Source organism: Rhinatrema bivittatum, chromosome 7, assembly GCF_901001135.1.
Source record: "Rhinatrema bivittatum chromosome 7, aRhiBiv1.1, whole genome shotgun sequence".
In the NCBI taxonomy this organism is placed as follows: Eukaryota; Metazoa; Chordata; class Amphibia; order Gymnophiona; family Rhinatrematidae; genus Rhinatrema; species Rhinatrema bivittatum.
In genome coordinates, this window is record NC_042621.1 from 274,186,735 (window position 1) to 274,209,362 (window position 22,628).

The 22,628-nt window shown below is 42.9% G+C and overlaps 1 protein-coding gene across 2 annotated transcripts in view; it reads left to right on the forward strand.

The window, feature by feature from the left end:
* The window catches only part of SUFU (SUFU negative regulator of hedgehog signaling), a 268,510-nt gene that overhangs the window by 190,747 nt on the left and 55,135 nt on the right, over positions 1 to 22,628 (forward strand). For both annotated transcript variants that reach the window (XM_029610267.1, XM_029610268.1), the window contains exons 9-10: positions 1,961 to 2,095; positions 7,425 to 7,563. In XM_029610267.1, coding sequence (XP_029466127.1) covers positions 1,961 to 2,095; positions 7,425 to 7,563 — 274 coding nt within the window. The remainder of the gene's footprint in view (positions 1 to 1,960; positions 2,096 to 7,424; positions 7,564 to 22,628) is intronic.

The following is a 22,628-nucleotide window of genomic DNA, read 5'->3' on the forward strand; positions in this document are numbered from 1 at the left end:
AAGCACTATACCGATATGATTACCCTATTAATCATACATATGGATAAGATCCATGTCACCTTGCATATAGATTATATTTTTGAAATATGTAACTGAAACTATCCTGGCACTAAGTAAGATAGCATTTCCTCAGCGGAACATTAAAAATATGTGCCTCTCTGTAAACCGTTGTGATGGTACACGACCAAACGACGGTATAGAAAAGAGTTTAAATAAATAAATAAATCACAAAATAAGTCTCCTCTCGATCCATAAATTACAAACCTCCCACCTGTTGCAAATGAGAGGACAATATCTATAGCAGGACCTGAACTTTGGAACACCATGCCAAAAGAACTAAGAACCACAACTGACCAGAAGAAATTCAAACAAGACCTGAAAACATGACTGTTCCAAAATGCATATAACTCAACATAAACTGATTGAATGATTACTTTCTCACTCTAACTCTCTTCTCATTTTCACCCTTATACTCCCTTCTCTCTCCATAATACCCTCCCAAGCTACCACCCGAGTACTCTACGCATTGCCCGGTAACTAATAATGGTGTATGTTATCGATGTAGTCAGTGTTCCTTAATACTTAAGAATTTAATGTCATGAACTGTGGTGAACTAGTGATTTTACTTGGAATGACGGTATACAAGACCTCTAAATAAATGAAATATGTGTGGGGGTGTGTATGTGTATGTATATATATATATCTACCTTATAAATGGCCTGTGACCGACGGCCCGCAAATGCGCGGGCAAGGATGTCGATCAGAAAAAAAAATGGCGGTGGGGCCGCAGGAGCGGGAGGAGAAGCAGCGGCGCCGTGCGCGCGGTGCCGCTGCTTCTCCTCCCCAGATCTGCCGGCAGATCTCGGGGGGGTCACTGCCGCGCGCGCGGGAGTGACCCCCCCGAGATCTGCCGGTAGGAGCGGGAGGAGTTAATGGAGCCGGGTGAGGGTTGCGGGAAGTCGCGCTTACGGCGCCGGGAGGAAATGGAGGTGGGTGAAGGGAGGGACTGAGTGGGAGGGAGGGAGAGGGGGACTGAGTGAGTGGGAGGGAGGGAGAGGGGGACTGAGTGAGTGGGAGGGAGGGAGAGGGGGGACTGAGTGGGAGGGAGTGAGGGAGAGGGGGGACTGAGTGAGAGGAGAGGGAGGGTGGGGAGGAGTGGGGGAGGGGGGTGGTGAAGAGTGAGGGGAGAGAGAATGAGGGGGAGGTGAGAGACAGAGGGATGTAGCCCGTTTTAACGGGCTTTACGGCTTGTATATATATATATATATATGTGTGTGTGTAATATATATATATATGTGTGTATATATATATATATATATATATATATGTGTGTGTGTGTGTGTGTAATATATATATATATGTGTGTGTGTGTGTGTGTAATATATATATATATGTGTGTATATATATATATATATATATATGTGTGTGTGTGTGTATATATATATGTATATATGTGTGTGTGTATATATATATATATACACACACACACACATTTTCTACTCTTGCTCTCTATACACACATGTGTTCATAGAGAGCAAAAGTAGAAAATGTATATGTATACGTACACTACTGCAGATTTAAAACTTTGTACTTTTGTAATAAGTTTTGAGTGGAATTTATATATGTGAAAAGCACAAACAAGGTACTTGTAGTTACCAGCTGAGAAGTGTATGTGGGTTTTAGGCATCTTTAAGTACAGATAGAAAAATGTTCAGTTTCATATCATTTTTTTGTATTATGATTGACATGTATTTTGATAAAACAAGCATGAACGGTGCTGGTTTAATTTGTCCTAGGCCAAAGTACACAGTAGATCTTAATTACTGGTGTCTGAAGCCTTCTTTCCCACAGGAGCCCTTTGCAGTAAACCCTAATGCTGCATGATGATTAAACTCCTGTGGCGCACGGCTTATATCTAGCTGCCAATCATTAATTTGTATTTATTCTTTTATTTTCACAGAAGTCGAAAAGACAGTTTAGAAAGCGAAAGCTCAGCCGCCATTATTCCTCATGAGCTAATTCGCACGAGACAGCTCGAGAGCGTGCATTTGAAATTCAATCAGGAATCGGGAACGCTGATTCCACTGTGTTTAAGGTGAGCCTGCGCATTGCCTGACGTGCCAGGTCAAAGTAGCACGTGTTTGGAAGCTGTGAGCACTGGTACCAAGCATCGAGGCTTCAGCTTTAACTACTGTCCATTCGTACCTCTTTCATAGGCATTCAGAATTCCTTTACCTTACAAGTGGCAAATAAAAAATATGAGACTTGCATTCATTTGTTCGCTTCCTGATTGGACTCTTAAAAGGGACTGTGAAATGCTGGCTCTGGGTTTTTAAGAACTGCTTTAGGAAATGTTAGCTTCAATAATGAAGGAAAGTTTAAAGATGCCTAGCAAAATGCTGGTTAAACTTCAGAATAATGCTTATATTTTCTTTGCACCTAATCAGCTGAAGGCCTTTTTGGATAACAGATGTTGATGCTTCCATTATCGACTTTTGAGTTTCACTGTCGAGACAACTATAATATTTTTACTCTTGTTCAGCATATTTTTCTATGAGATGTTAATTTTTTTATTTGCATTATCTCTTGTCTTTCCTTTTTCCTTCTTGAGGACTTAGAAGAGGTTTATTAAGTATATATTTCTTTCTTTTTCTTCATTGTTCTTTGATATCCTTTGTTCTTTATATTAAACCTTGATTTCTGTCAAACTTGTTATTGTAATGTAATGTAAAAAATTCTAAATAAAGAGTTAAAAAAAAATAACGAAGGGAAGTTTGCAGGCAAACGAGGATTTGGGGGAAAGTGCATTTTATTTTAAATAGTTACCTGGAAGCAGACTTGAGGATTTGGAGTTAAAACAACAGAAATATAGCAAGGATCATACTTTGCCATATTTCCTGGCACAACCCCCTTCCTCTTCCTACATATACTTCTAACCTTAGCTTAATGCTAGTTAGGGTTTTAGATTGCTCAGTTTAGATCTGCATTTCTGGAGACTGTCCCAGCAGTGTGACTGCCTTCATCTTAAAAGGGTCCCATTTCCTCTGATCAGTAAAGAGTGAGAATTCCTTGTGCATATGCAGAACACACCTACTGTAATTGCCCAGTGACTCACAAAAGGGTTGATTTAGCACAAGCTTGTGAACACTAGCAGCTGTTATCAGACCTTGACAATTGGTGTTAATGCTCCCCGGTTTCACAGTTGGGCTAATTCAGCCTTTCTGTGTAAGGTGTGCATAAAATCCAGTTAAAATGACTGTAGTTCCTCAGCTCTTCCATATGGATCGGGTCACTTGTTCTCTTGGAAGGGGATAGTCGTTTTGTGCTTAGTTCTGCGGTGGCAGGTTTGAGTGGGCTGAGATGGGGAGCGGGTGAGCACAGATCCTTCTGCATTAAATAGCGCAGCTAACCTTTGTTCGTTTGTATTTTGTGATGTCACAGTTTGAACATCAGCTTAAATTGGTTTGGGAAAAAATAACAAGCATAGATGACAAATAGGAAATTAAGCCTTATTATTACGAATTGGAATTCTGTGTAAAAAAAAACAAAACAAAAATGATTTTTAATTTACAAAGATTTACAGAAAATTATTGGGAAGAATGCTTGCTCTCTCATGGTGTGGAGAAATGTCACTTGTGAAGTGATTTCTTTCTGTTTGATTTGCTTTCTTGGGTTGCTCTAATCATGAGTGTCATGAAGCTGTCCATCTGATGCTGTGGGGGGAATGCAGTATGGACACAGTCTAGTAACCCACAAACCAGGTAGTGGGAGAAGCATGCAAATCTGATTTAAAAAAATAAATAAAGATGAATTCCATGCAAAAGGAACATTGTACTTTGTGGAAAAGAAGGTTCTAGAACAAGAGATCCATGGTAGGAGACTGACTGGGAGTAGTAACATTAGAAAATATTTCCTAGCAGAAGAGGTTGGTGGATGCATGGAATTACTTCCCTGTCGGGCCAATCCTGTAAAGTGCGGCTGCATTTACCCTGCTCCTAAGCCGCTTTTAACTCACGTTCCGGCCGCGTTAGCCCTTCCTGCGATCCCGAATCCCCTTTAACCTACTCCTACCGCGTCCTAAATTCCCCGGGTAACCCCTTCCGCCCGCGGCATGTATATTGCATGCAAACGAGCGAATTAGCGCGATATTGCATGCAAACGAGCGAATTAGCTATTCCCCTAGCATCCCGTAACCCGCGCCCCGACTAACGCTACCTTTCCCTGCCGCTTTGTCGCGCGTTTAACCTGCAAACTTACCGCCTACCCTGACCCAGGCGGTAGAGGCAGGGGTCAGGGTAGGTGGCAAGCTTTCCCCCAGCCCCCGCTCACCTGCCCCGGCCGCGATCATGGGTGCCGGTCTCCGTGGCAGCCCCAGTCCTCTCCCCTGCTCCCGAAGCCAAAAAAAAAAGCTTTTTTTTTTTTTTTGGCTTCGGGAGGAGGGGAGAGGACTGGGGCTGCCACGGAGACCGCTTTCCCCCGTGCAAGTAAGTTGTTTCGCCGCTTGTCTCTTCTCCCCCCTCCCGGAGCAGGGCGCGAAAAGCCGCCTTGCTCCGGGAGGAGGGGGGACACTGACAGCGGCGAAGCTTTCCCCCAGCCCGGACACCGGCGAAGCCAGAAGATAGCGGCGGAGAAACGGCGAAACGACTGTCAGTGTCCCCCCTCCTCTCGGAGCAGGGCGCGAAAAGCCACCTTGCTCCGGGAGGAGGGGGGACACTGACAGCGCACAAGCAGCGATGGAGAAACGGCGAAACGACTGTCAATGTCCCCCCTCCTCTCGGAGCAGGGCGGAAAAGCCGCCTTGCTCCGGGAGGAGGGGGGACACTGACAGCGGCAAAACTTTCCCCCAGCCCGGACACCGGCAAAAAACTTACTTTTTTGCAGCCACGAGCACGAACACGATCTGGCCTGCCTTAGCTCCTCCCGACAAGATGGCCGCCTGCACGGGGAAAGCGTGCAATTGGCCGCTGAAGACGTGACGTCACGACATCACGTCTTGAGCGGCCAATTGTACTCTTTCCCCGTGCAGGCGGCCATCTTGTCGGGAGGAGCTATCGGAGCCAGATCTTCGCGTTCCTGCTCGTGGCTCATGGCTGCAAAATTGTAAGTTTTGCCGGTGTCCGGGCTGGGGGAAAGTTTTGCCGCTGTCAGTGTCCCCCCTCCTCCCGGAGCAAGGCGGCTTTTCGCGCCCTGCTCCGAGAGGAGGGGGGACACTGACAGTCGTTTCGCCGTTTCTCCGCCGCTGTCTTCTGGCTTCGCCGGTGTCCGGGCTGGGGGAAAGCTTCGTCGCTGTCAGTGTCCCCCTTCCTCCCGGAGCAAGGCAGCTTTTCGCGCCCTGCTCCGAGAGGAGGGGGGACACTGACAGTCGTTTCGCCGCCGCTGTCTTCTGGCTTCGCCGGTGTCCGGGCTGGGGGAAAGCTTCGTCGCTGTCAGTGTCCCCCTTCCTCCCGGAGCAAGGCAGCTTTTCGCGCCCTGCTCCGAGAGGAGGGGGGACACTGACAGTCGTGTCGCCGTTTCTCCGCCGCTGTCTTCTGGCTTCGCCGGTGTCCGGGCTGGGGGAAAGCTTCGTCGCTGTCAGTGTCCCCCTTCCTCCCGGAGCAAGGCAGCTTTTCGCGCCCTGCTCCGAGAGGAGGGGGGACACTGAAAAGTCCTTTCGCCGTTGCTTCTGCGCTGTCGCCGCCGTTGCTTCCTGGTATCTGTCATTTCAAATGACATTTGAAATGACAGATACCAGCGTGGCGTGAAGCCTTAGGCCCGCGCACCCAGGATCCTGTATAGGCGCTCTATCCAGTATCCTGGGTTGCGCGGGACTAAGGCTTTTCGGACGCGGCTTACATTTACATATAATTAGGCTTCAGGATCGCGCGGTAGGTGAGCTGCTCTGTGCGGGCGGTAACCGCGGGTGCCGTAGGCACTAACGCAGCTCTTCCTACCGCACGATACAGGATTGGCCCGTGTGTAGGAGGCAAAAGAGAGCCTGAGATAAGCACAGAGGAATATAAAACAAGTCTAGATAGCAGGGGGGGGTAAGGATTTATGTCTCCTTTTCCTTTCTTTGGTTAAAATAAAGTAAGAATCAGCATAGAGCAATTTTGGGAAGATAAACTGGTAAAGATGTATAAATACGCGTAATGAATGCGTGTAGGAAACGAGCTTTCAGAACGTGCTTGTTCGCATGTTAACACACATTAAAGGTAGGCAGAATATTATCTATCTAACCTGAGGCTGCTGAAAGCACCGTGTAGGCCTTGCTCGATTTGTGACTAGGAATTATTGTCTTCATTTGGGGGGGGGTTTCAGTGCAAACAAAAAACAAACTGTGTGGTTGATATCTTCAGAAGCTAAGGTTTGTGCCTCTGCCCTGCAGGTTATATGTGTTGTCGGAATGCACAGCTCGCTCTGCAACAACCAGAAAATAAATCGTGCATCCCTTCTGCCTTTGAACGTAGGGGTTATTTGGTTGAAAGGCAGCCATGCCGCCCATGTTTGTCAGCTTCCCCCCACCTAGCAATGGTGTTCCCTAAAACCTTTCACATTTAAGTATTTCTCCTGACTCCTTTCCTGTGGTTCTTATGTTCTCGTAGTCTCACTTGTCCTCTGTTTTCACACTTGATGATTCTTTTTTTTAAGGTATAGATAAATATTCTTGAAAAAAACAGTTTTTCTCAGTTTGTGAAACAGAAGTTGAAGATCCACAATCCAGTTTTTTGGGGTTTTTTTTTTGTTTTTTTTAATGATGATGTAGACAGGCAGGAAAGCGAAAGGTTTCTGCACATTTGTTTAAGACCGAAGCCTCTGTAATCTCTTTCCCACGCTGGCTCTTCTTCAGCATTGCCAGTGCTATGGGGCAGAGAATCCTGGGTTGTAGTCTTAGCTCTGCCCTGTGATCAGTGGTTTGTCCAACTGTAATGGGGTAATATCAGTGCCACTGCCTCAGCCCTGAGGGGCCCATATTGGAAGGACTAACATCATTGGGATGCTGTCCACTCCACAGGTGACCATGGTAGCAGGGGCTATATTTATTTACATTATTATTTAGAGAATAGTTGTGTGTTGAACAACTTTGCTAGATAACCAGATAAAATTAACACTCTAATTTTTTTTTAAATATGAAGGATCTGCATTGGTCTCGCTGTAGCATTGTTTGACTTCGGAAATGAGCCAGAACTGAGCCCGCATTTAACCAAACACCTGATGAGGAAAGAGGGCGAGGGACGGCTATAAAAGTTTGATCCTTGATACCGCCTTGCTTATTTTTATTTTTATTCTTTGTTTGGTTTCTTTCTTAGAATATCAGGACTGCAAACCTATCAAACTGTTTGTTTCTTCCCAGGGAACTTAAGGATACAGATTTCTGTTAGTGACTTGCTGTGCTCTGCTGTTTTTATTATCTATCTTTTTTTTTCTTTTTTTAACCCTTCCCCCAGGGGCAGGCTACTACACGGACGGCACTTTACGTATAAGAGTATTACAGGCGACACAGCAATCACATTTGTGTCTACTGGAGTAGAAGGAGCCTTTGCAACAGAAGAGCATCCTTACGCGGCCCATGGACCCTGGTTACAGGTGAGAAGGCTTTGTCTCTAGTGTATATAGCTCTTCCCTTTTCACTCCCTGCAGCTTTCCCAACCCACAGTTTAATTTTTTAATGTAGCTTTAACACTACGATCAAAAGTCAATTCAGGAAATCAAAGGTACAAAAATTGACCACAATATTTTCCCCTAAGCATTCATATACCTTCCAACTGCTAAATCCAGTCCAGGGGAAGAACATCTTCATGTCTAGTTGCTGGCAGTACAACCAACAAAAAACATTGTTTAAAGAAAATGTGTGTGACACACCTTATCTTCTTATCCATCAGAAATTGTAACCATTTTACTGGAACGTCACCATTTTTGTACATCATTCAACAATGGAGCAATATGTTTCCCCTATTTTATGAAATACCATCTTACTGGTTTCATAACTGAAATCTTAAATTCCATGTATAAAAGAGTCCTGTTGAATACTTCATACTTCTGGTTACTAATGGGTAGCTTCTCATTGCTAACCCATTAGTAACATTACATGTTCGTTCATTTGTTCTTTGGATTTATTACCCATTTTTTTGAATAAGGAATTCATCCAAGGTGGGGCACAAAACATTAGAATAGCAGTTTATAATCAGAGATCATAAGCAGCTTAATATTTTATTTATTTATTTATTTTATTTATTGTTTTTGTTATACCGAGTTTCATGACAGGCATCACATCAACCCGGTTTACAATTAACAAAGTGTGAAAAGCATAACGTAGCGTAATAAACAATATTCTCAATAAGAACCTTGAACTTTTAAATACAGGGAATCAGAAAAAGGATGTGAGAAAGTTACAATAAAACAGGGAAAAATTAACTTGGAACTGGAAGAGGGGAGAGAAAGAACAGAGCAATATTTACATTTCAGCCAATTAATGTAATAGAGTAGCAAGATGAGTAAATAAGACTATGCGAATAAATGTGGCGGTACATCACTATGAGACGGAACATACGTAACCAGAAGGCTAAATATGACACAGTATTTAGATCCAATTGTGCTGTTGCACAGTAAGAACTAAACTTAAATCAACAATAATGACCATCTCAGCAAAATCCTAATGACTAAACTTAAAAATAAGAAGATAAGACCATGCCATACTGGGTCAGACCAAGGGTCCATCAAGCCCAGCATCCTGTTTCCAACAGAGGCCAAACCAGGCCACAAGAACCTGGCAAGTACCCAAAAACTAAGTCTATTCCATGTTATCGTTGCTAGTAATATTTTCTAAGTCAACTTAATTAATAGCAGATAATGGACTACTTCTCCAAGAACTTATACGATCCTTTTTTAAACACAGCTATACCAACTGCACTAACCATATCCTCTGGCAACAAATTCCAGAGTCTAATTGTGCGTTGAGTAAAAAAGAACTTTCTCTGATTAGTTTTAAATGTGCCACATGCCAACTTCATGGAGTGCCCCCTAGTCTTTCCATTATCCGAAAGAGTAAATAACCGATTCACATCTACCCGTTCTAGACCTCTCATGATTTTAAACACCTCTATCATATCCCCCCTCAGCCATCTCCTCTCCAAGCTGAAAAGTCCTAACCTCTTTAGTCTTTCCTCATAGGGGAGCTGTTCCATTCCCCTTATCATTTTGGTAGCCCTTCTCTGTACCTTTTCCATCGCAATTATATCTTTTTTGAGATGCGGTGACCAGAATTGTACACAGTATTTAAGGTGCGGTCTCACCATGGAGCGATACAGAGGCATTATGACATTTTCCGTTTTATTCACCATTCCCTTTCTAATTCCCAACATTCTGTTTGCTTTTTTGACTGCCGCAGCACATTGAACCGACGATTTCAATGTGTTATCCACTATGACGCCTAGATCTCTTTCTTCGGTGGTAGCAGCTAATATGGAATCTAAATAAAATAAGTGAATCTCCCAGTGAAACATTAAATTGTAGCAGCCCGTTTAACGCATTCAGAATGGTTTCAGGCAGTTTATCACTGACTTTTTTTTTTTTTAATTATTAACATTTTATTGGATTTTGAAAACATTAAAACGCTTTTACAGCCAAAGTGTAATGACAAACTGGTTACATAAGAAAGCGTTTAGCATCCATCCCTTCCCACCCCCTCCCACCCATTTTCTGCTACATTTTAAATGATATAAGAAACTATAAGCTTCCAGCTTGTGTGAGCATACGATATGCGACGTTAAGTAAAAAAAAATACATTTTAAATCTAATAACATATAGGCTCTGATGGTCCGAATGCATAGGTGACATTCATTATGAGGCTTTATTCAGAAAAGTGAGAAGAAAAAGAAAAAAGGGTAATAAGAGTAGAAGGTAATACATTTAGTAGGCAAACAAAGCTCACATTATTATATAATCAGCTAGCCACTCCTAATTATCTAGAACAGAGAGTGGCTTCCAAGTTTTATGAAAGATGGCAAGGCGATTATTTATTTATTTATTTATTTATTTTGAATTTTTATATACCGATATTCCTATAAAGGATATAGATCACACCGGTTTACAAAGAACTTAACTTTCGCTAGGAGGCGATACAATAAACGGTGCATATAAACCATTGAACATTTTAGAAACAATTGGAATTAAGGAACAACAGCAAGCCTATAGCCACAATAAATAAATTGTGAGTCAATCATAAATAAAATAATTCTTAATTGATTATTCTTAATTGATGTGAGAAAATCGAAACGTTTTGTAGCATAGACACAACTCAGAACCTCTGACATTACCGGAGTGTTCTCCGATTTCCAGTAGGAAGCGGTTGTAAGGCGTGTGGAGATAAACACCTGTAGACAAAATCTGTGGTGTATTGTGGATAACCCTGGAACAGGTAAGTTGAGCAGCACCGAGCTCATGCCTGGGGTAAAGCTTACTTTAAGAATAGAGGTGTAGCCAATCGAAAACCATCAACTAACAGGAGGCAATTTTAGGACAAGACCACCATATATGCATATATGACCCTACCGAACCACATTTCCTCCAGCACAATGCCGATTGGGTAGGATATATTCTATGAAGTTTCTCGGGAGTGAGGTGCCATCTATAAATCATTTTGAAGCACTTTTCTTGCAATTTAGTGGAGATGAAACACTTACTGGAGAGAAGATATATCCTAATCCAGGTTTCAGGGCTTGATGGTTCCCCCAAATCAGCCTCCCATTTGGTGATGAACGTGGTGGTGCTCGAAGGTGGTATCAAGAGCAACCCATAAAATTTGGATATGGAGCCTCTGATAGTTGATGCGTGAATGCAGAGATTCTCAGAAATAGATCTAGTGGGGCGCATCATTTGCCTGTGTAATCTAGAGCTAACAAAGTGCTTGACCTGCACATAGGCTAGGAAAGATGTTGTTCCTAAAGAATATTTTTGTGTAAATTGATCCATGGAGATAATGGTTTCTATCCCTGAGCAATGCCAGCTGGCGAATAAAGAAGTCTGGTGCCTGGCTGGAAACTGTGTGTTGTGAAATAGTAATATGTAAAATTCCCAACCAATTTCTCTCTCCAGTTAGCCCATACCTTTAAAGTGATACACTGTATCTTTCAAGCAACATCTATCGGGTGCCAAGATAAGCGAGGTTGCCAGAAAAATGATTGTAGGGGCATAGACCCTAATGTAGACTGTTCTATCTGCTTCCAGCATTTATTACCATCCGGTCGATGTATATCAACTAGAGCCCGAACTTGAGATGCAACGTAGTATAATATCAAATTAAGGACCTCCAAACCTCCTAGTTTTTTGTGGTGTTGCATGATGATGCGTGCAACGCTAGGGGGACGACGGCGCCAAATTAAGTAATATTTCTTTTTCTGCCATTTGCAAAGTATAGCTGTTGAGATATATACGGGGAGAGTGTTAAACAAATATAGCAGATGTGGAAGGACATTCATTTTGATTATTGCAATGTGTCCCATCCATGAGTGTAGAACTCTGTCCCATTTTTCTAAGACCCTCCCAATGGTCCTCAATAATGGTACATAATTATTAGTATAATAGTCCGATATATTGGGGCTGAGGTAGACCCCTAAATACTTAATAGTGAACTTAGCCCAATGGAATGGAAATTGATCACTAATAATATTAACTTACAAGTTAGGGAGATTAATATTTATCAGTTCTGATTTTTCTGCATTTACCTTGAACCCTGAAACTTTACTAAATAAAGATAACTCATTCATGATTCCTGCCAACGAATTATAGGGGTCCGAAAGGGTGAGCATAATGTCATCAGCAAACATTGAGATTTTATAATCTGTTTCCTTCAGCCTGAGGCTTTTAATGTTTTGGTCAGATCTGATTCTGGTGGTGAGTGGCTCCAGAAAAAGGGCAAACAAAAGGGGAGAAAGGGGGCAGCCCTGTCGGGTTCCTCTTTCGAGTAGGAATTCCATACTGTAATCCCCATTCACTCTCACCTTAGCCATTGGGGAGGAATATAGCTGCCGCAACCATAGTAAAAAAAATCACTGACATTTTAACTCTAATGTGCATATGGGGGTTTCAGCTGATTCCTAATGTGGAGGCAGTTAAGGGTTTGGCATTAAAAACCTGGCAGAAGAGCCAGGCTTTTACCAGTTTCCTGACATGGGATTAGTCATAAATTTGGTGGTGCTGCTCTGGGAGAGAGTTCCATAGAATAGTTGGTGTTCCTGAGACAGATCATTGATGGGTATCTGTTCTCCAGATTTTTATTTTTTTTTGTTGATGAAGTTGTTCAGCAGGCTTCCTGTTGTGTTCATCAGTCGCAGACGGCTGAGACCGCTCTGCCTTACCTCTTTTTCTCCCCTTTCACTCTCTTTGGGCAAGATGGCTGCCTCAGGTGCCGAGGGCCTTGGCGCTTCCAAACCAGCATGGGCGTCCCCATCCACCATGCTCACTCCTGTGGCCTCCAAGGCCGCGAGCGCGCAGATCTCCTACGCTCAAATACACGTCATGGCGGGAACCTCGGGGGCGGCCCCACCGCATGATGTCAGTACCTCCGGGTATATCTAGCCTCCGCTACCACCTTGAGTTAGCAAAGACTTCGCTTCACTGCTCTAAGCTGCTCGCTTAGATGACGCTTTCACTCTAAGAGCCTCGCTCCTGCAAGAAGCTCTAGACACCCGCTCCTCGGGGGTCTGTCGCGTCCAACTTCCCTTCAGGGTTCCTCACTAACTAAGACAACCGCTCCTCGGGAGTCTTTCTCTCTATTCTACTTTCAGGATATTGGACCTTTGGGTACTCGCTTCTCGAGGGCCTATCTACCTTATATCCTGCACCACGGACCTTCGGTCTCACCATTCTACCACCAGGAAGACGCCTTCATTCTGTGAGTACCTCTACGATCCGGCGCTCCAACTCCACCCACCAGCCGCGGCGTTACCCGCACTGCAGGCTCCTGCCTATTGTGAACATCTGGGTGAGACTATACTTCTGAGCCTGTTGAACGTACTGGCACTTCGTGGATCAGTGCCTTACCTTCCCGTTTTCACCATCTATTTACAGCAGTACGATAAAGATTCTATCCATACTGTGTCTGCTATCTGTGTCAGCCTATCGCAGTGGTTCCCCACGGGGCTCCTCCCTGTGGGCGGAGTCATCTCCATTGCGACCAAGGGACCACAATGCCACAAACACAACACTTCCAGTGAGGATCTTAATGGCTTAGAAGGCATGTATAGGGACATCTTTTCCCTCAAGTAAGCAGGTCTATTTATTTATTTGATTTAAATTCTGCCTTTCGGAACTTAAAAGCAGATTACATTCAGGTATTGTAGGTATTGCCCTGCCTCCAGAGAGCTTATAATTGAAATTCATACCTGAGGCAATGGAAGGTAAAGTGATTTGCCCAAGATAACGAGTGATTCCTGGTTTCCCTGGTTCGCAGCCCACTGCTCTAACCCTTAGGCTACTCCTCCACTCCATTCCTCTTAGAACCTTGAAAATCAGCATCAGACTTTTGAATTTGGTTCTGCAGGGGACTGGTAGCCAGTATAGTTAGTGTAGGGCCGATATAATATGGTTATGTGGCTTGCATCTCAGAAGGGATATAGTTGCAATGGAGAAGGTATAGAGAAAAGGGTGACCAAAATGATAAAGGGGATGGAACAGCTCCCCCATGAGGATATAGTAGTGATGGAGAAGACGCAGAGAAGGGCAACCAAAATGATAAAGGAGATATAACAGCTCCCCTATGAGGAAAGACTAAAGAGTTAGGACTGTTCAGCTTGGAGAAGAGACAGCTGAGGGGGGATATGATAGAGGTCTTTAAAATCATGAGAGGTCTAGAACGGGTTAATGTGAATAGAAAGATTAGGGGGCACTCCATGAAGTGAATGTGAATAGAAAGATTAGGGGGCACTCCATGAAGTTAGCATGTGGCACATTTATTTATTTATTTATTTATTTGATGAGTTTTATATACCGTTATTCGGTTGAGCCATCATAACGGTTTACAAAAGTGTACAATAACTTGTAACTGAGCATTAGTAAGAACAGTAAACAGATTCTTAACAGATGGGTAGCAGTACAAAACCATTTGAACTATTTATTTATTTTTTTTATTTATTATTTTTATATACCGACATTTGATCTCAATCGAGATATCACACCGGTTTACATTCAGGTACTGTAGGTATTTCCCTATCCCTAGAGGGCTTACAATCTAAGTTTTGTACCTGAGGCAATGGAGGGAAAAGGAGCTTGCCCAAGGTCACAAGGAGCGACAGCAGGACTCAAACCCAGGTCTCCTGGTTCATAGTCCGCTGCTCTAACCACTAGGCTATTCCTCCTCCCAATAGATATCAAGTCCAGAACTTAATACTAATCGGAGAAAGTTCTTTTTCACTCAACACACAAACTCTGGAATTTGTTGCCAGATGATGTGGTTAGTGAGGTTAGTGTAGCTGTGTTTAAAAAAGGATTAGATAAGTTCTTGGAGGAGAAGTCCATTAGCTGCTATTAATGAAGTTGACTTAGAAAATAGCTACTCCTATTACTAACAACAGTAGCATGGAATAGACTTAGTTTTTGAGTACTTGCCAGGTTCCTATGGCCTGGATTGGCCACTGTTGGAAACAGGATGCTGGGCTTGATGGACCCTTGGTCTGACCCAGTATGGCATGTTCTTATGGTCAGGGGTACTGATATGCAGACATTTCAGGATAAAGTACAGGAGTGCTTCTATGCCAAGTCCAAAACAAAAGCATGTTTAAGCGACATTGTTAACGCCCCTTCTCGCCGTTTTTCTCCAGAATGCCATGGGCAAGAAAAGGAAAGAGAGATTTGTTTCCCCGAGATGACCTCTATTCCAAAGAGTAGTCCAATGGATTCTCAATTGATTTGTTTGAACCCTGATTTCAATGTTTCCCAGGATTCCTTGAATGCTTTTTTGAGTCCAGGGGATTGTCAACCACATTCTGTGCCTCTATATTCACAATTAGAACTGGGTGAGACTGATTTGCAGTCCTGAAGGCTGGTACTGGGGGCTAATCAATTGGACCATCAGTGATCTCTGTCCCTAACTGGGCTTCCACTCAGTGTTGTTCTATGTTGAACTTAGATGGCTCCTAAGATTCTGCTCTTGTTTCTGATGGTATTTCTAATGCTCTCAAAGTTATAATTCCTATACCGGTTATCATGATCCAATCTTCTTTTTCAATTGCCCCCTTTGATGATGCTTCGGAGCCTAAGGAAATCTCATTAAGAGACATTTGGAGGCAGATTTCACGAATGGAGCTTTCATTATCTCAGACTATATTACTGTTTTCAAAATTCTCAGATGCCTCTTCAAAAATGACTGAGTTAGATCATCAGTTTGGAAATATTGAATTCACTACTACCTCACAAGCTTCTAACATTTCGGATTTATGGGTGTTTGAAATGGCTACAATAAAAGATAATCTAAGCTTACGCTAAGTTGATGGGAAAACAAGTCTAGGTCCAAGAATCTAAAAATTCCCTAAAACTCCCTAAAATTCCCTAAAACTCATTGGCTATCTGGTTTTAAGCTATTTAACCCTTAGATTCATCAAAATGCATTAGTAACGCATTGATAACCCTGTGATAAGAAAAAGGGGCGCACTAGCTGCAAGCTTCAGAATGCTGACCAAGTTACCCTTTGGTTTTCTTTACCCTTTTCTAAAAATGACTCCAAAGCGAAAAGGCCAGCGAAAAGGCCAGCGATCCCTCCCCTACCTCCAGGACAGCGAACCATCACTGAACTTGCGGCAGGCTTTCAGAAATTGGAGGAGCGTGAACCCGCTGAGTTGACTGTGGGAGGAGTGGCGGCCTACTCTGGGGAAACCCCCTTAAGCCCTCCAGAGTCACGAACACCCCCAGCGCTGATACTCCAGACGTTCTCGATCCAGGTGAGTGCCAAACTGGACCTAAACGGTGGGAGCCACCGCGGGAGCAGGGAGTGGAGATCAAGACCTGGATGGGGGAAGAATGGCTGATAGGCAAACGGTCAGCGAAGGAATGCAAGAGACTGTTTCTTCAAATTGTTTATCGGGTACTGTGTTTGACCAGATTTCTCTAGAGCCGGGAGCCATGAACCCTATCTTCATAAAACCAACAGTAATGCTGGACTCAGTATGGGAACTGGTTGCCAAACTGGGAATGGCGCTTCAAATTTATTCTCAGCAACAAAATGCAGTTTCCACTAAGATAAAAACTCCAACCCAGGACTTCAACTCCAAATATCTGGAACATCAGCAGAGAATTCAAGCACTTGAGGATAAAGATAAGAGAATACAAGAAACACAATCAGCTTTAATCCAAGAGCAACAAATATTCAACAGGAAAATGGAACAAACTGAGAATAAGGTGAGACATTTAAATTTAAGGTTTCTAAATTTTCCTAAGGTGTTAGGAGAGCAGCCTAGATCAACACTCCGCAAGTATTTGATTGAAGTCTTGCATATTGCACCAGAAATTATCCCTATGTTTAATCGAGTATATTTCCTTCCTTATACTAGAACAAGAGAACATTCTGTGTCTCAATCCATCGATATGGAAAATTTGACTGCTTTTTTAGAAACCTCTACATCTGAAATAATAGAAAGATCAACTCTTCTTGTTTCTTTTTTTTTTTTTTTTTTTTTTTTTTAATTTTTAATTTTTCAAATTTTCAAAATCACAGCAAGTTTTAAGCTTACTTACAGAAAAGAAAATGCAATAATCTAAACATCAAACCAATTACTGCAACAATACTTAATAACATCCCATCAATTTAATACATTATTGCATTTCATCATATGAAATATATGGCTTGGGGACAGAATTTTTAAGGAAGTTCAAAAACAATATCTAACATGCAGTAATAGCTTTACGTAGTTAAAGGTACTATTTTTTTTTTCTGTTCCATATTAGGGCTTAACTATGGAGGGAACTATTACCCTCCTTGCGTTCAGAAAGGATTTTAACTGTTCAGGATATTGGAAAGCATATATATCTTTCCCAGATCTAATAATACACTTACACGGATACTTCAATACATAGGAAAAACCCAAAGCTAGGACTTGAGATCTCATTACAAGAAATTCACGTCTCCTAGTTTGGGTTATAGGAGCGTAATCAGGAAATACACGAATATTTGCCCCCCGAAACTGGTTCTGAATATTCTTGAAGTACCTTTTCATTATATCATTTAAATCTTTTTCTACGATGAAGGATACCATTAGAGTAACTGTTTCATAATATTCCATTGTTGAATCCTCTAGGAATCTAGTTAGATTCCCTTCATTAGTTTGCAAAACATTTCTATTTTTATTAGATGTTGGTATATAATATAACTTATTCACTTGGGGGATTTCTCCCTCAGGAAATTTCAAATTTTCAACAAGGTACTTTTTCAATGTTATATACGGAAGTTCCCCAACAATTTTTGGAAAGTTGAGAAATCTCAGGTTTAAATGTCTAGAGTAATTTTCCATGTATTCCAACCTTCTAGAAATCATAGTAACATCTTTTATAATCTTTACATTGCAGTCCTGATTTTTCTTTACTTCAACCTCCATCAGAGCCAGCTTAGGTTTAATTTCTTCTATCTGGGTTTCACATGATATTACTTTCTGCTCAACAGTTTCCAAATTGTCCTGAAAGTTACCAATCACATTCACTAACGCCGCCATAATATCCCATATTGCTTCTAAGGTGATTTTATCTGGCTTAGACGGCATTTGAAAACGGGGTCTTGCTACAAACTCACCCGCCCTCAATACTGGTGATATTCCGGCCAGGCTACTCTCCCTCTCCAATGCAGAAGCAACGCCTCTCGATGTTCCATCGTCCTCACTCCAGATCGGGGTAGAAAAGGGGGGCATATCCTCAGCTTCTGCCCCTACAATTCCGGGGACCTCTCGTTCTTGCTCCGGCGTTTCTTCCTCTGCCACCCTCTGACCTCCTTGCGCCGAGCTCAACAATGGCACATCATGTGCCTGCGTCTCGGCGGCCTCCGGGCGTGTGGGGGGGAAGCAATCTCGGGTTTACGAGGAACTGGGGGGCTGAGAGTCACTTCTCCAAGAGAGACCAGTGCTTCCTCGGTAGGTCCCTCAGCGGAGTTCGCTCCCCCAATTTCCAGTACCTTCGCCGACGCATAGGTTGTAATCAAACGCTGTGCTGCCATAAGCTCCGTGTCTGAGGGATAGGTACGGAGCTTACCCTTTCTTTTCGCGGGCATTTTTGCAAGAAAAAAGAATTCAAAAACAGCAGAGCTCAGCGTACTAGCGTCTGCCTACGCCGCCATCTTGCCCCCTTCTTGTTTCTTTTATATATGAGCAAGATGTTACATTGATAAAGAGAAATTATTTTCAAATATGGAAGTAGAATTCCTGGGGAAAGCAGTTCGTCTTCCCAGATTTGGCAAAAGTACCCCAGGAAAGGGAGGAGAGGGTTTCTAGCCTTTGAGGCAAGAAGCCTGCTCTTTGGACGCTAATTTCATGCTTAGATACTCTTGCAGGTGTATCTTGAGATTGGAAAATGTGACCTATGTATTCTTTGTACCAGAACAGTTAAATTATTGCTAGAAAATAGGAAGAAATTATTGCCCATACCCTCAATTCAAGAAAGTTCTGAAAGTGAGTAAAAGAAGTGTGAAATCTCTAAGATGCGCTATAGATTTCTTTATTTTCTTCTTTTTACTCCTCTAAACTATACTCCTCCCCACCAGAATTTTGGGGTCAAAATATAGTATTTCTTTTTTTTTTCTTTTTAAATTCATTATTTAACCATTTTTTAACAAATCGTTACAAGAAATGTTCTTGTTCAAAAAAGAAAGAGTTGAACAATTAATCATAATACTATGTACAAAAAGAATTAATATTCCTTTCTTTTCTATAAGTAGTCCACAATATATGTCTGATCTAAGGTTTGTAAATTATTTAAGGAATATATTACAGTCAAGTTTGCAGTTTACAAAAGCAGTGATTACAGCAATCTGTTTCTCTTAGAGTGACCTGCACATTATAATGGAGTTTATAATCTTCTACACCTCCTTATTCAAAGGCATTTTATCACTTAAGAAAATAGATAACTGCGAGGGAGCAAAAATACATAAGAAACATCTTTATACTTTATGCAACACTTGCATGGATATTTCAATAAAACAACCCCCCTATCTGTAGGACCTTCAGTCTTAACAATAAGAATTGACCCCTCCTTTTTTGTGTCTGTTACGACACATCTGGGTATACCCTAACTTTTAAATTATAAAATTCCACCAAACGATGTTTAAAGAACATGCTTAACACCCAATCCCTATCAGGCTCTAAAACAAAAGTTACAATTAAAGTTGCTGCTTTCACTAAATCAATATCAATAGTATTGTTTCTTTTTAAATAGAAGCTGTTAAAGCAGAAATGTTAGTAATGTTAATTTCTAGTGAATATCCTTTGTAATTTTCATTAAATCAATAAAGAGAAAATTATATATAGAAAAGAAAAAGGGACATGTTTAGGTAAATTTTAGAATTACTGCACCACGCGATACTACCAATGCGAAGCAGTGTTATCGCATGGTGCAGTAAACGTATCACGCCCCGCAGTAACTCCTATTTCTGAGAGAGAGAGACACTATCTACAAGGTTCATAGTAGTGAAATATTTATATCTCTATAGGAGGGCCATCTAATAGGTCGAGGTGAGCTGTTGGTGGTGGTTTAGGGGCCAGTTTCTCATGAAGAGTGAGACATACAAAACAGCACAGTACACCTTGGTGAAGATTTGACATCATGGAGTGAGGAAAGTCTCACAAAGATGCCATTTCTACTATGTTCTCTCGCCCTAGCTTGATGGACACTATAACAGGGTACCATCAAGCTAGGGCGAGTTAATTATCAAATTGCAACGAGCCACACTATCTCAAAACCAATACGTTACAAGCTACAAATGTTTTTATTTTTGTGCATTCATTTGTTCATGACTGTGGGACCATCATAACACCTGCGGTTTGTCGGCAGTAAGCCTGAGTCTAAACCGCAACGGGTCACATTTAATCATCGGTCCTTTAGAGTCCTACTTTTATTATTATCCAACGAGTTTTTTTCTTCTTTTTTATATTTTTATAAGATAAATGTGAGACGGATATTTTTTATAAAATAAATGTGAGACGGTACTTTCCTTACTTGCCGATAGCACTGCCGCGCTTTAGAGATCAAGTTGTTCAGGAGGATGTTTTTATCCGTGAAGATGGCGTTACCATGCTTCGGGTCCAGAGGACACTTATGTAGTCCAGTCCGTACGTTTCGCACCAAGCTGCTTCAGGGACTGTTGTAGTATCTGCAATCTATTTTCCTGAACTTTGAAAGTGAAAAGTTTAAATTCCGTCGTTTTCACACGGTACTGAATACCTTTTAAGAGTATAGTTAAAACAAGAAATATGGTCATTTTTACCACAATGCATGAATACTTTATGTCTGATTTCGCACAATTACATTACTGTATATATATATGCACATCCCTAAATGGATTTGAAAGCTGGAGCTTCAAGGCGCCAACTTACCACATTTTGCCGCCTGATCCTCTTGTCTGCGTTCTGCTGAATTGCCGCGAGATCTGAGCTGATTATATGCAATTCACCATGCTGCACCTGTGTGTTTGATTTGGCAGACGAGTGGATTCACATGAAGTGAATCCACTCTATTTCCTTATTGAGGCCACGAGGGGGTCACTGTTTGTAATTGGAAAATCCAGCGCTGTTCACACAGTCGGATAGGGGATAGGATTAAGCAGCTCCGACATTTATTTTATAAAAAATATCCGTCTCACATTTATCTTATAAAAATATAAAAAAGAAGAAAAAAACTCGTTGGATAATAATAAAAGTAGGACTCTAAAGGACCGATGATTAAATGTGACCCGTTGCGGTTTAGACTCAGGCTTACTGCCGACAAACCGCAGGTGTTATGATGGTCCCACAGTCATGAACAAATGAATGCACAAAAATAAAAAAATTTGTAGCTTGTAACGTATTGGTTTTGAGTTTATCAATTACCCCAAGTCCTACCTCAGCCCGTCACCAAACCTGGGTTTCATTGGGGCCAGTCTGTACACAGTTCATTCCAAGGCGTTCCTGCCCCATAATCGGACACTTGTCCTGTTGTCACTGGCGTGTTTGGTCCGCAGCCATCCACAGATTTCTGCTAGTCTGCTGCTTCATTTTTTGGATCACATGGCTGCGTCTGTCCATATCATCCCTTTGGCCCGCCTGTGCAAGCGCAGGACGCAATGGACTCTGCGGTCACAGTGGCAGCAGGCATCCCAGAACCTCAAAGCAGGTTTCTGCGTCACGCCACCTCTCCAGGTCTCCCTGATCTGTGGGAGGATCTATCCAACCTGGAGCAGGGAGGATCCTTTTTCAGGTTCCCCTGCCTCAGGTGGTGCTTACCACCGATGCCGCCCCCCTGGGTTGGGGGCACATGTGGATGACCTCCACATGCAAGGTGGGTGGACGGCTAAGGAATCTGTCAGATCAATTCCTGGAGCTTCGAGCAATTCGCTACGCCCTTTGGGTGTTTCGAGACCATTTGTCCCACAGACAGTCCTGATCCGGACAGACAATCAGGAAGCAATGTGATACATCAACAAACAGGGAGGCATGGGGTCGTTCTTCCTCTGTCAAGAGGCAGTAGAGATTTGGTCCTGGGCTCTGTCGCAGGGCATGCTCCTGAGAGCGATGTACCGAGCTGGAACAGAGAATGTAGTGGTGGACCATCTGAGTCAAGCATTCCGGCCACGTGACTGGTCACTGAATCCAGCAGTGGCGGTCCGGATCTTCTGCCAGTGGGGAACTCTGGGCGTGGATCTCTTTGCCTCCCCATACAATTGCAAAGTGAGCAAATTCTGCTCCCTGTTCAGGACAGACGGACTTCCAGCCTTGGACACCTTTGCCCGACATTGGGGCATGAGTCTCCTATATGTGTATCCTCCTCTTCCACTGATCATGAAGACTCTCTTGAAGCTCCAGCAGGACCAGGGGATCATGATTCTCATGGCCCCTTATTGGGGACCTGTCAGTTCAGAGATCCCATTCATCTGGGGACCTCTTCTGATCTGATCATACAGGATTGGGAAAGGCTGCGCCATCCAAACCTCCAAGCATTGGCCTTGATGACCTGGATGTTGAGTGCCTAGCCCTGCAGCCCCTGGACCTCTCTGACGACATGTCTCAGGTGTTGGTAGCTTCCAGGAAGCCTTCCACAGGAAGTCTTATCTTCTGAAGTGGAGGAGGTTCTCCATCTGGTGTGAGGGTCATGACTTGAATCCCTTCACCTGCTCCACGCCGAGATTCTTGACTATCTGTGGCACCTCTTGGAGGACCAAACCCAGGTTTGGTCCACTTGAGTGCCATCAGCGCTTATCAAGGTGTGGGTGGTACGCCTATCTCTGTGCAACCCATTGTGGGGGCAGTTTCTGTGGTGTTTGCTTCAGTTGAAGTCCCCCCTTCAGCTTCTTGTTGCTTCCTGGGTCCTCAACATAGTATTGGCACAGCTCATGCATGACCATTTTGAGCCTTTGCAGTCCTGCAATCTTAGGTTCCTGACCTGGAAGTTATCTTCCTGAAGCCGATCACTTCAGATCGCAGGGTTAGTGA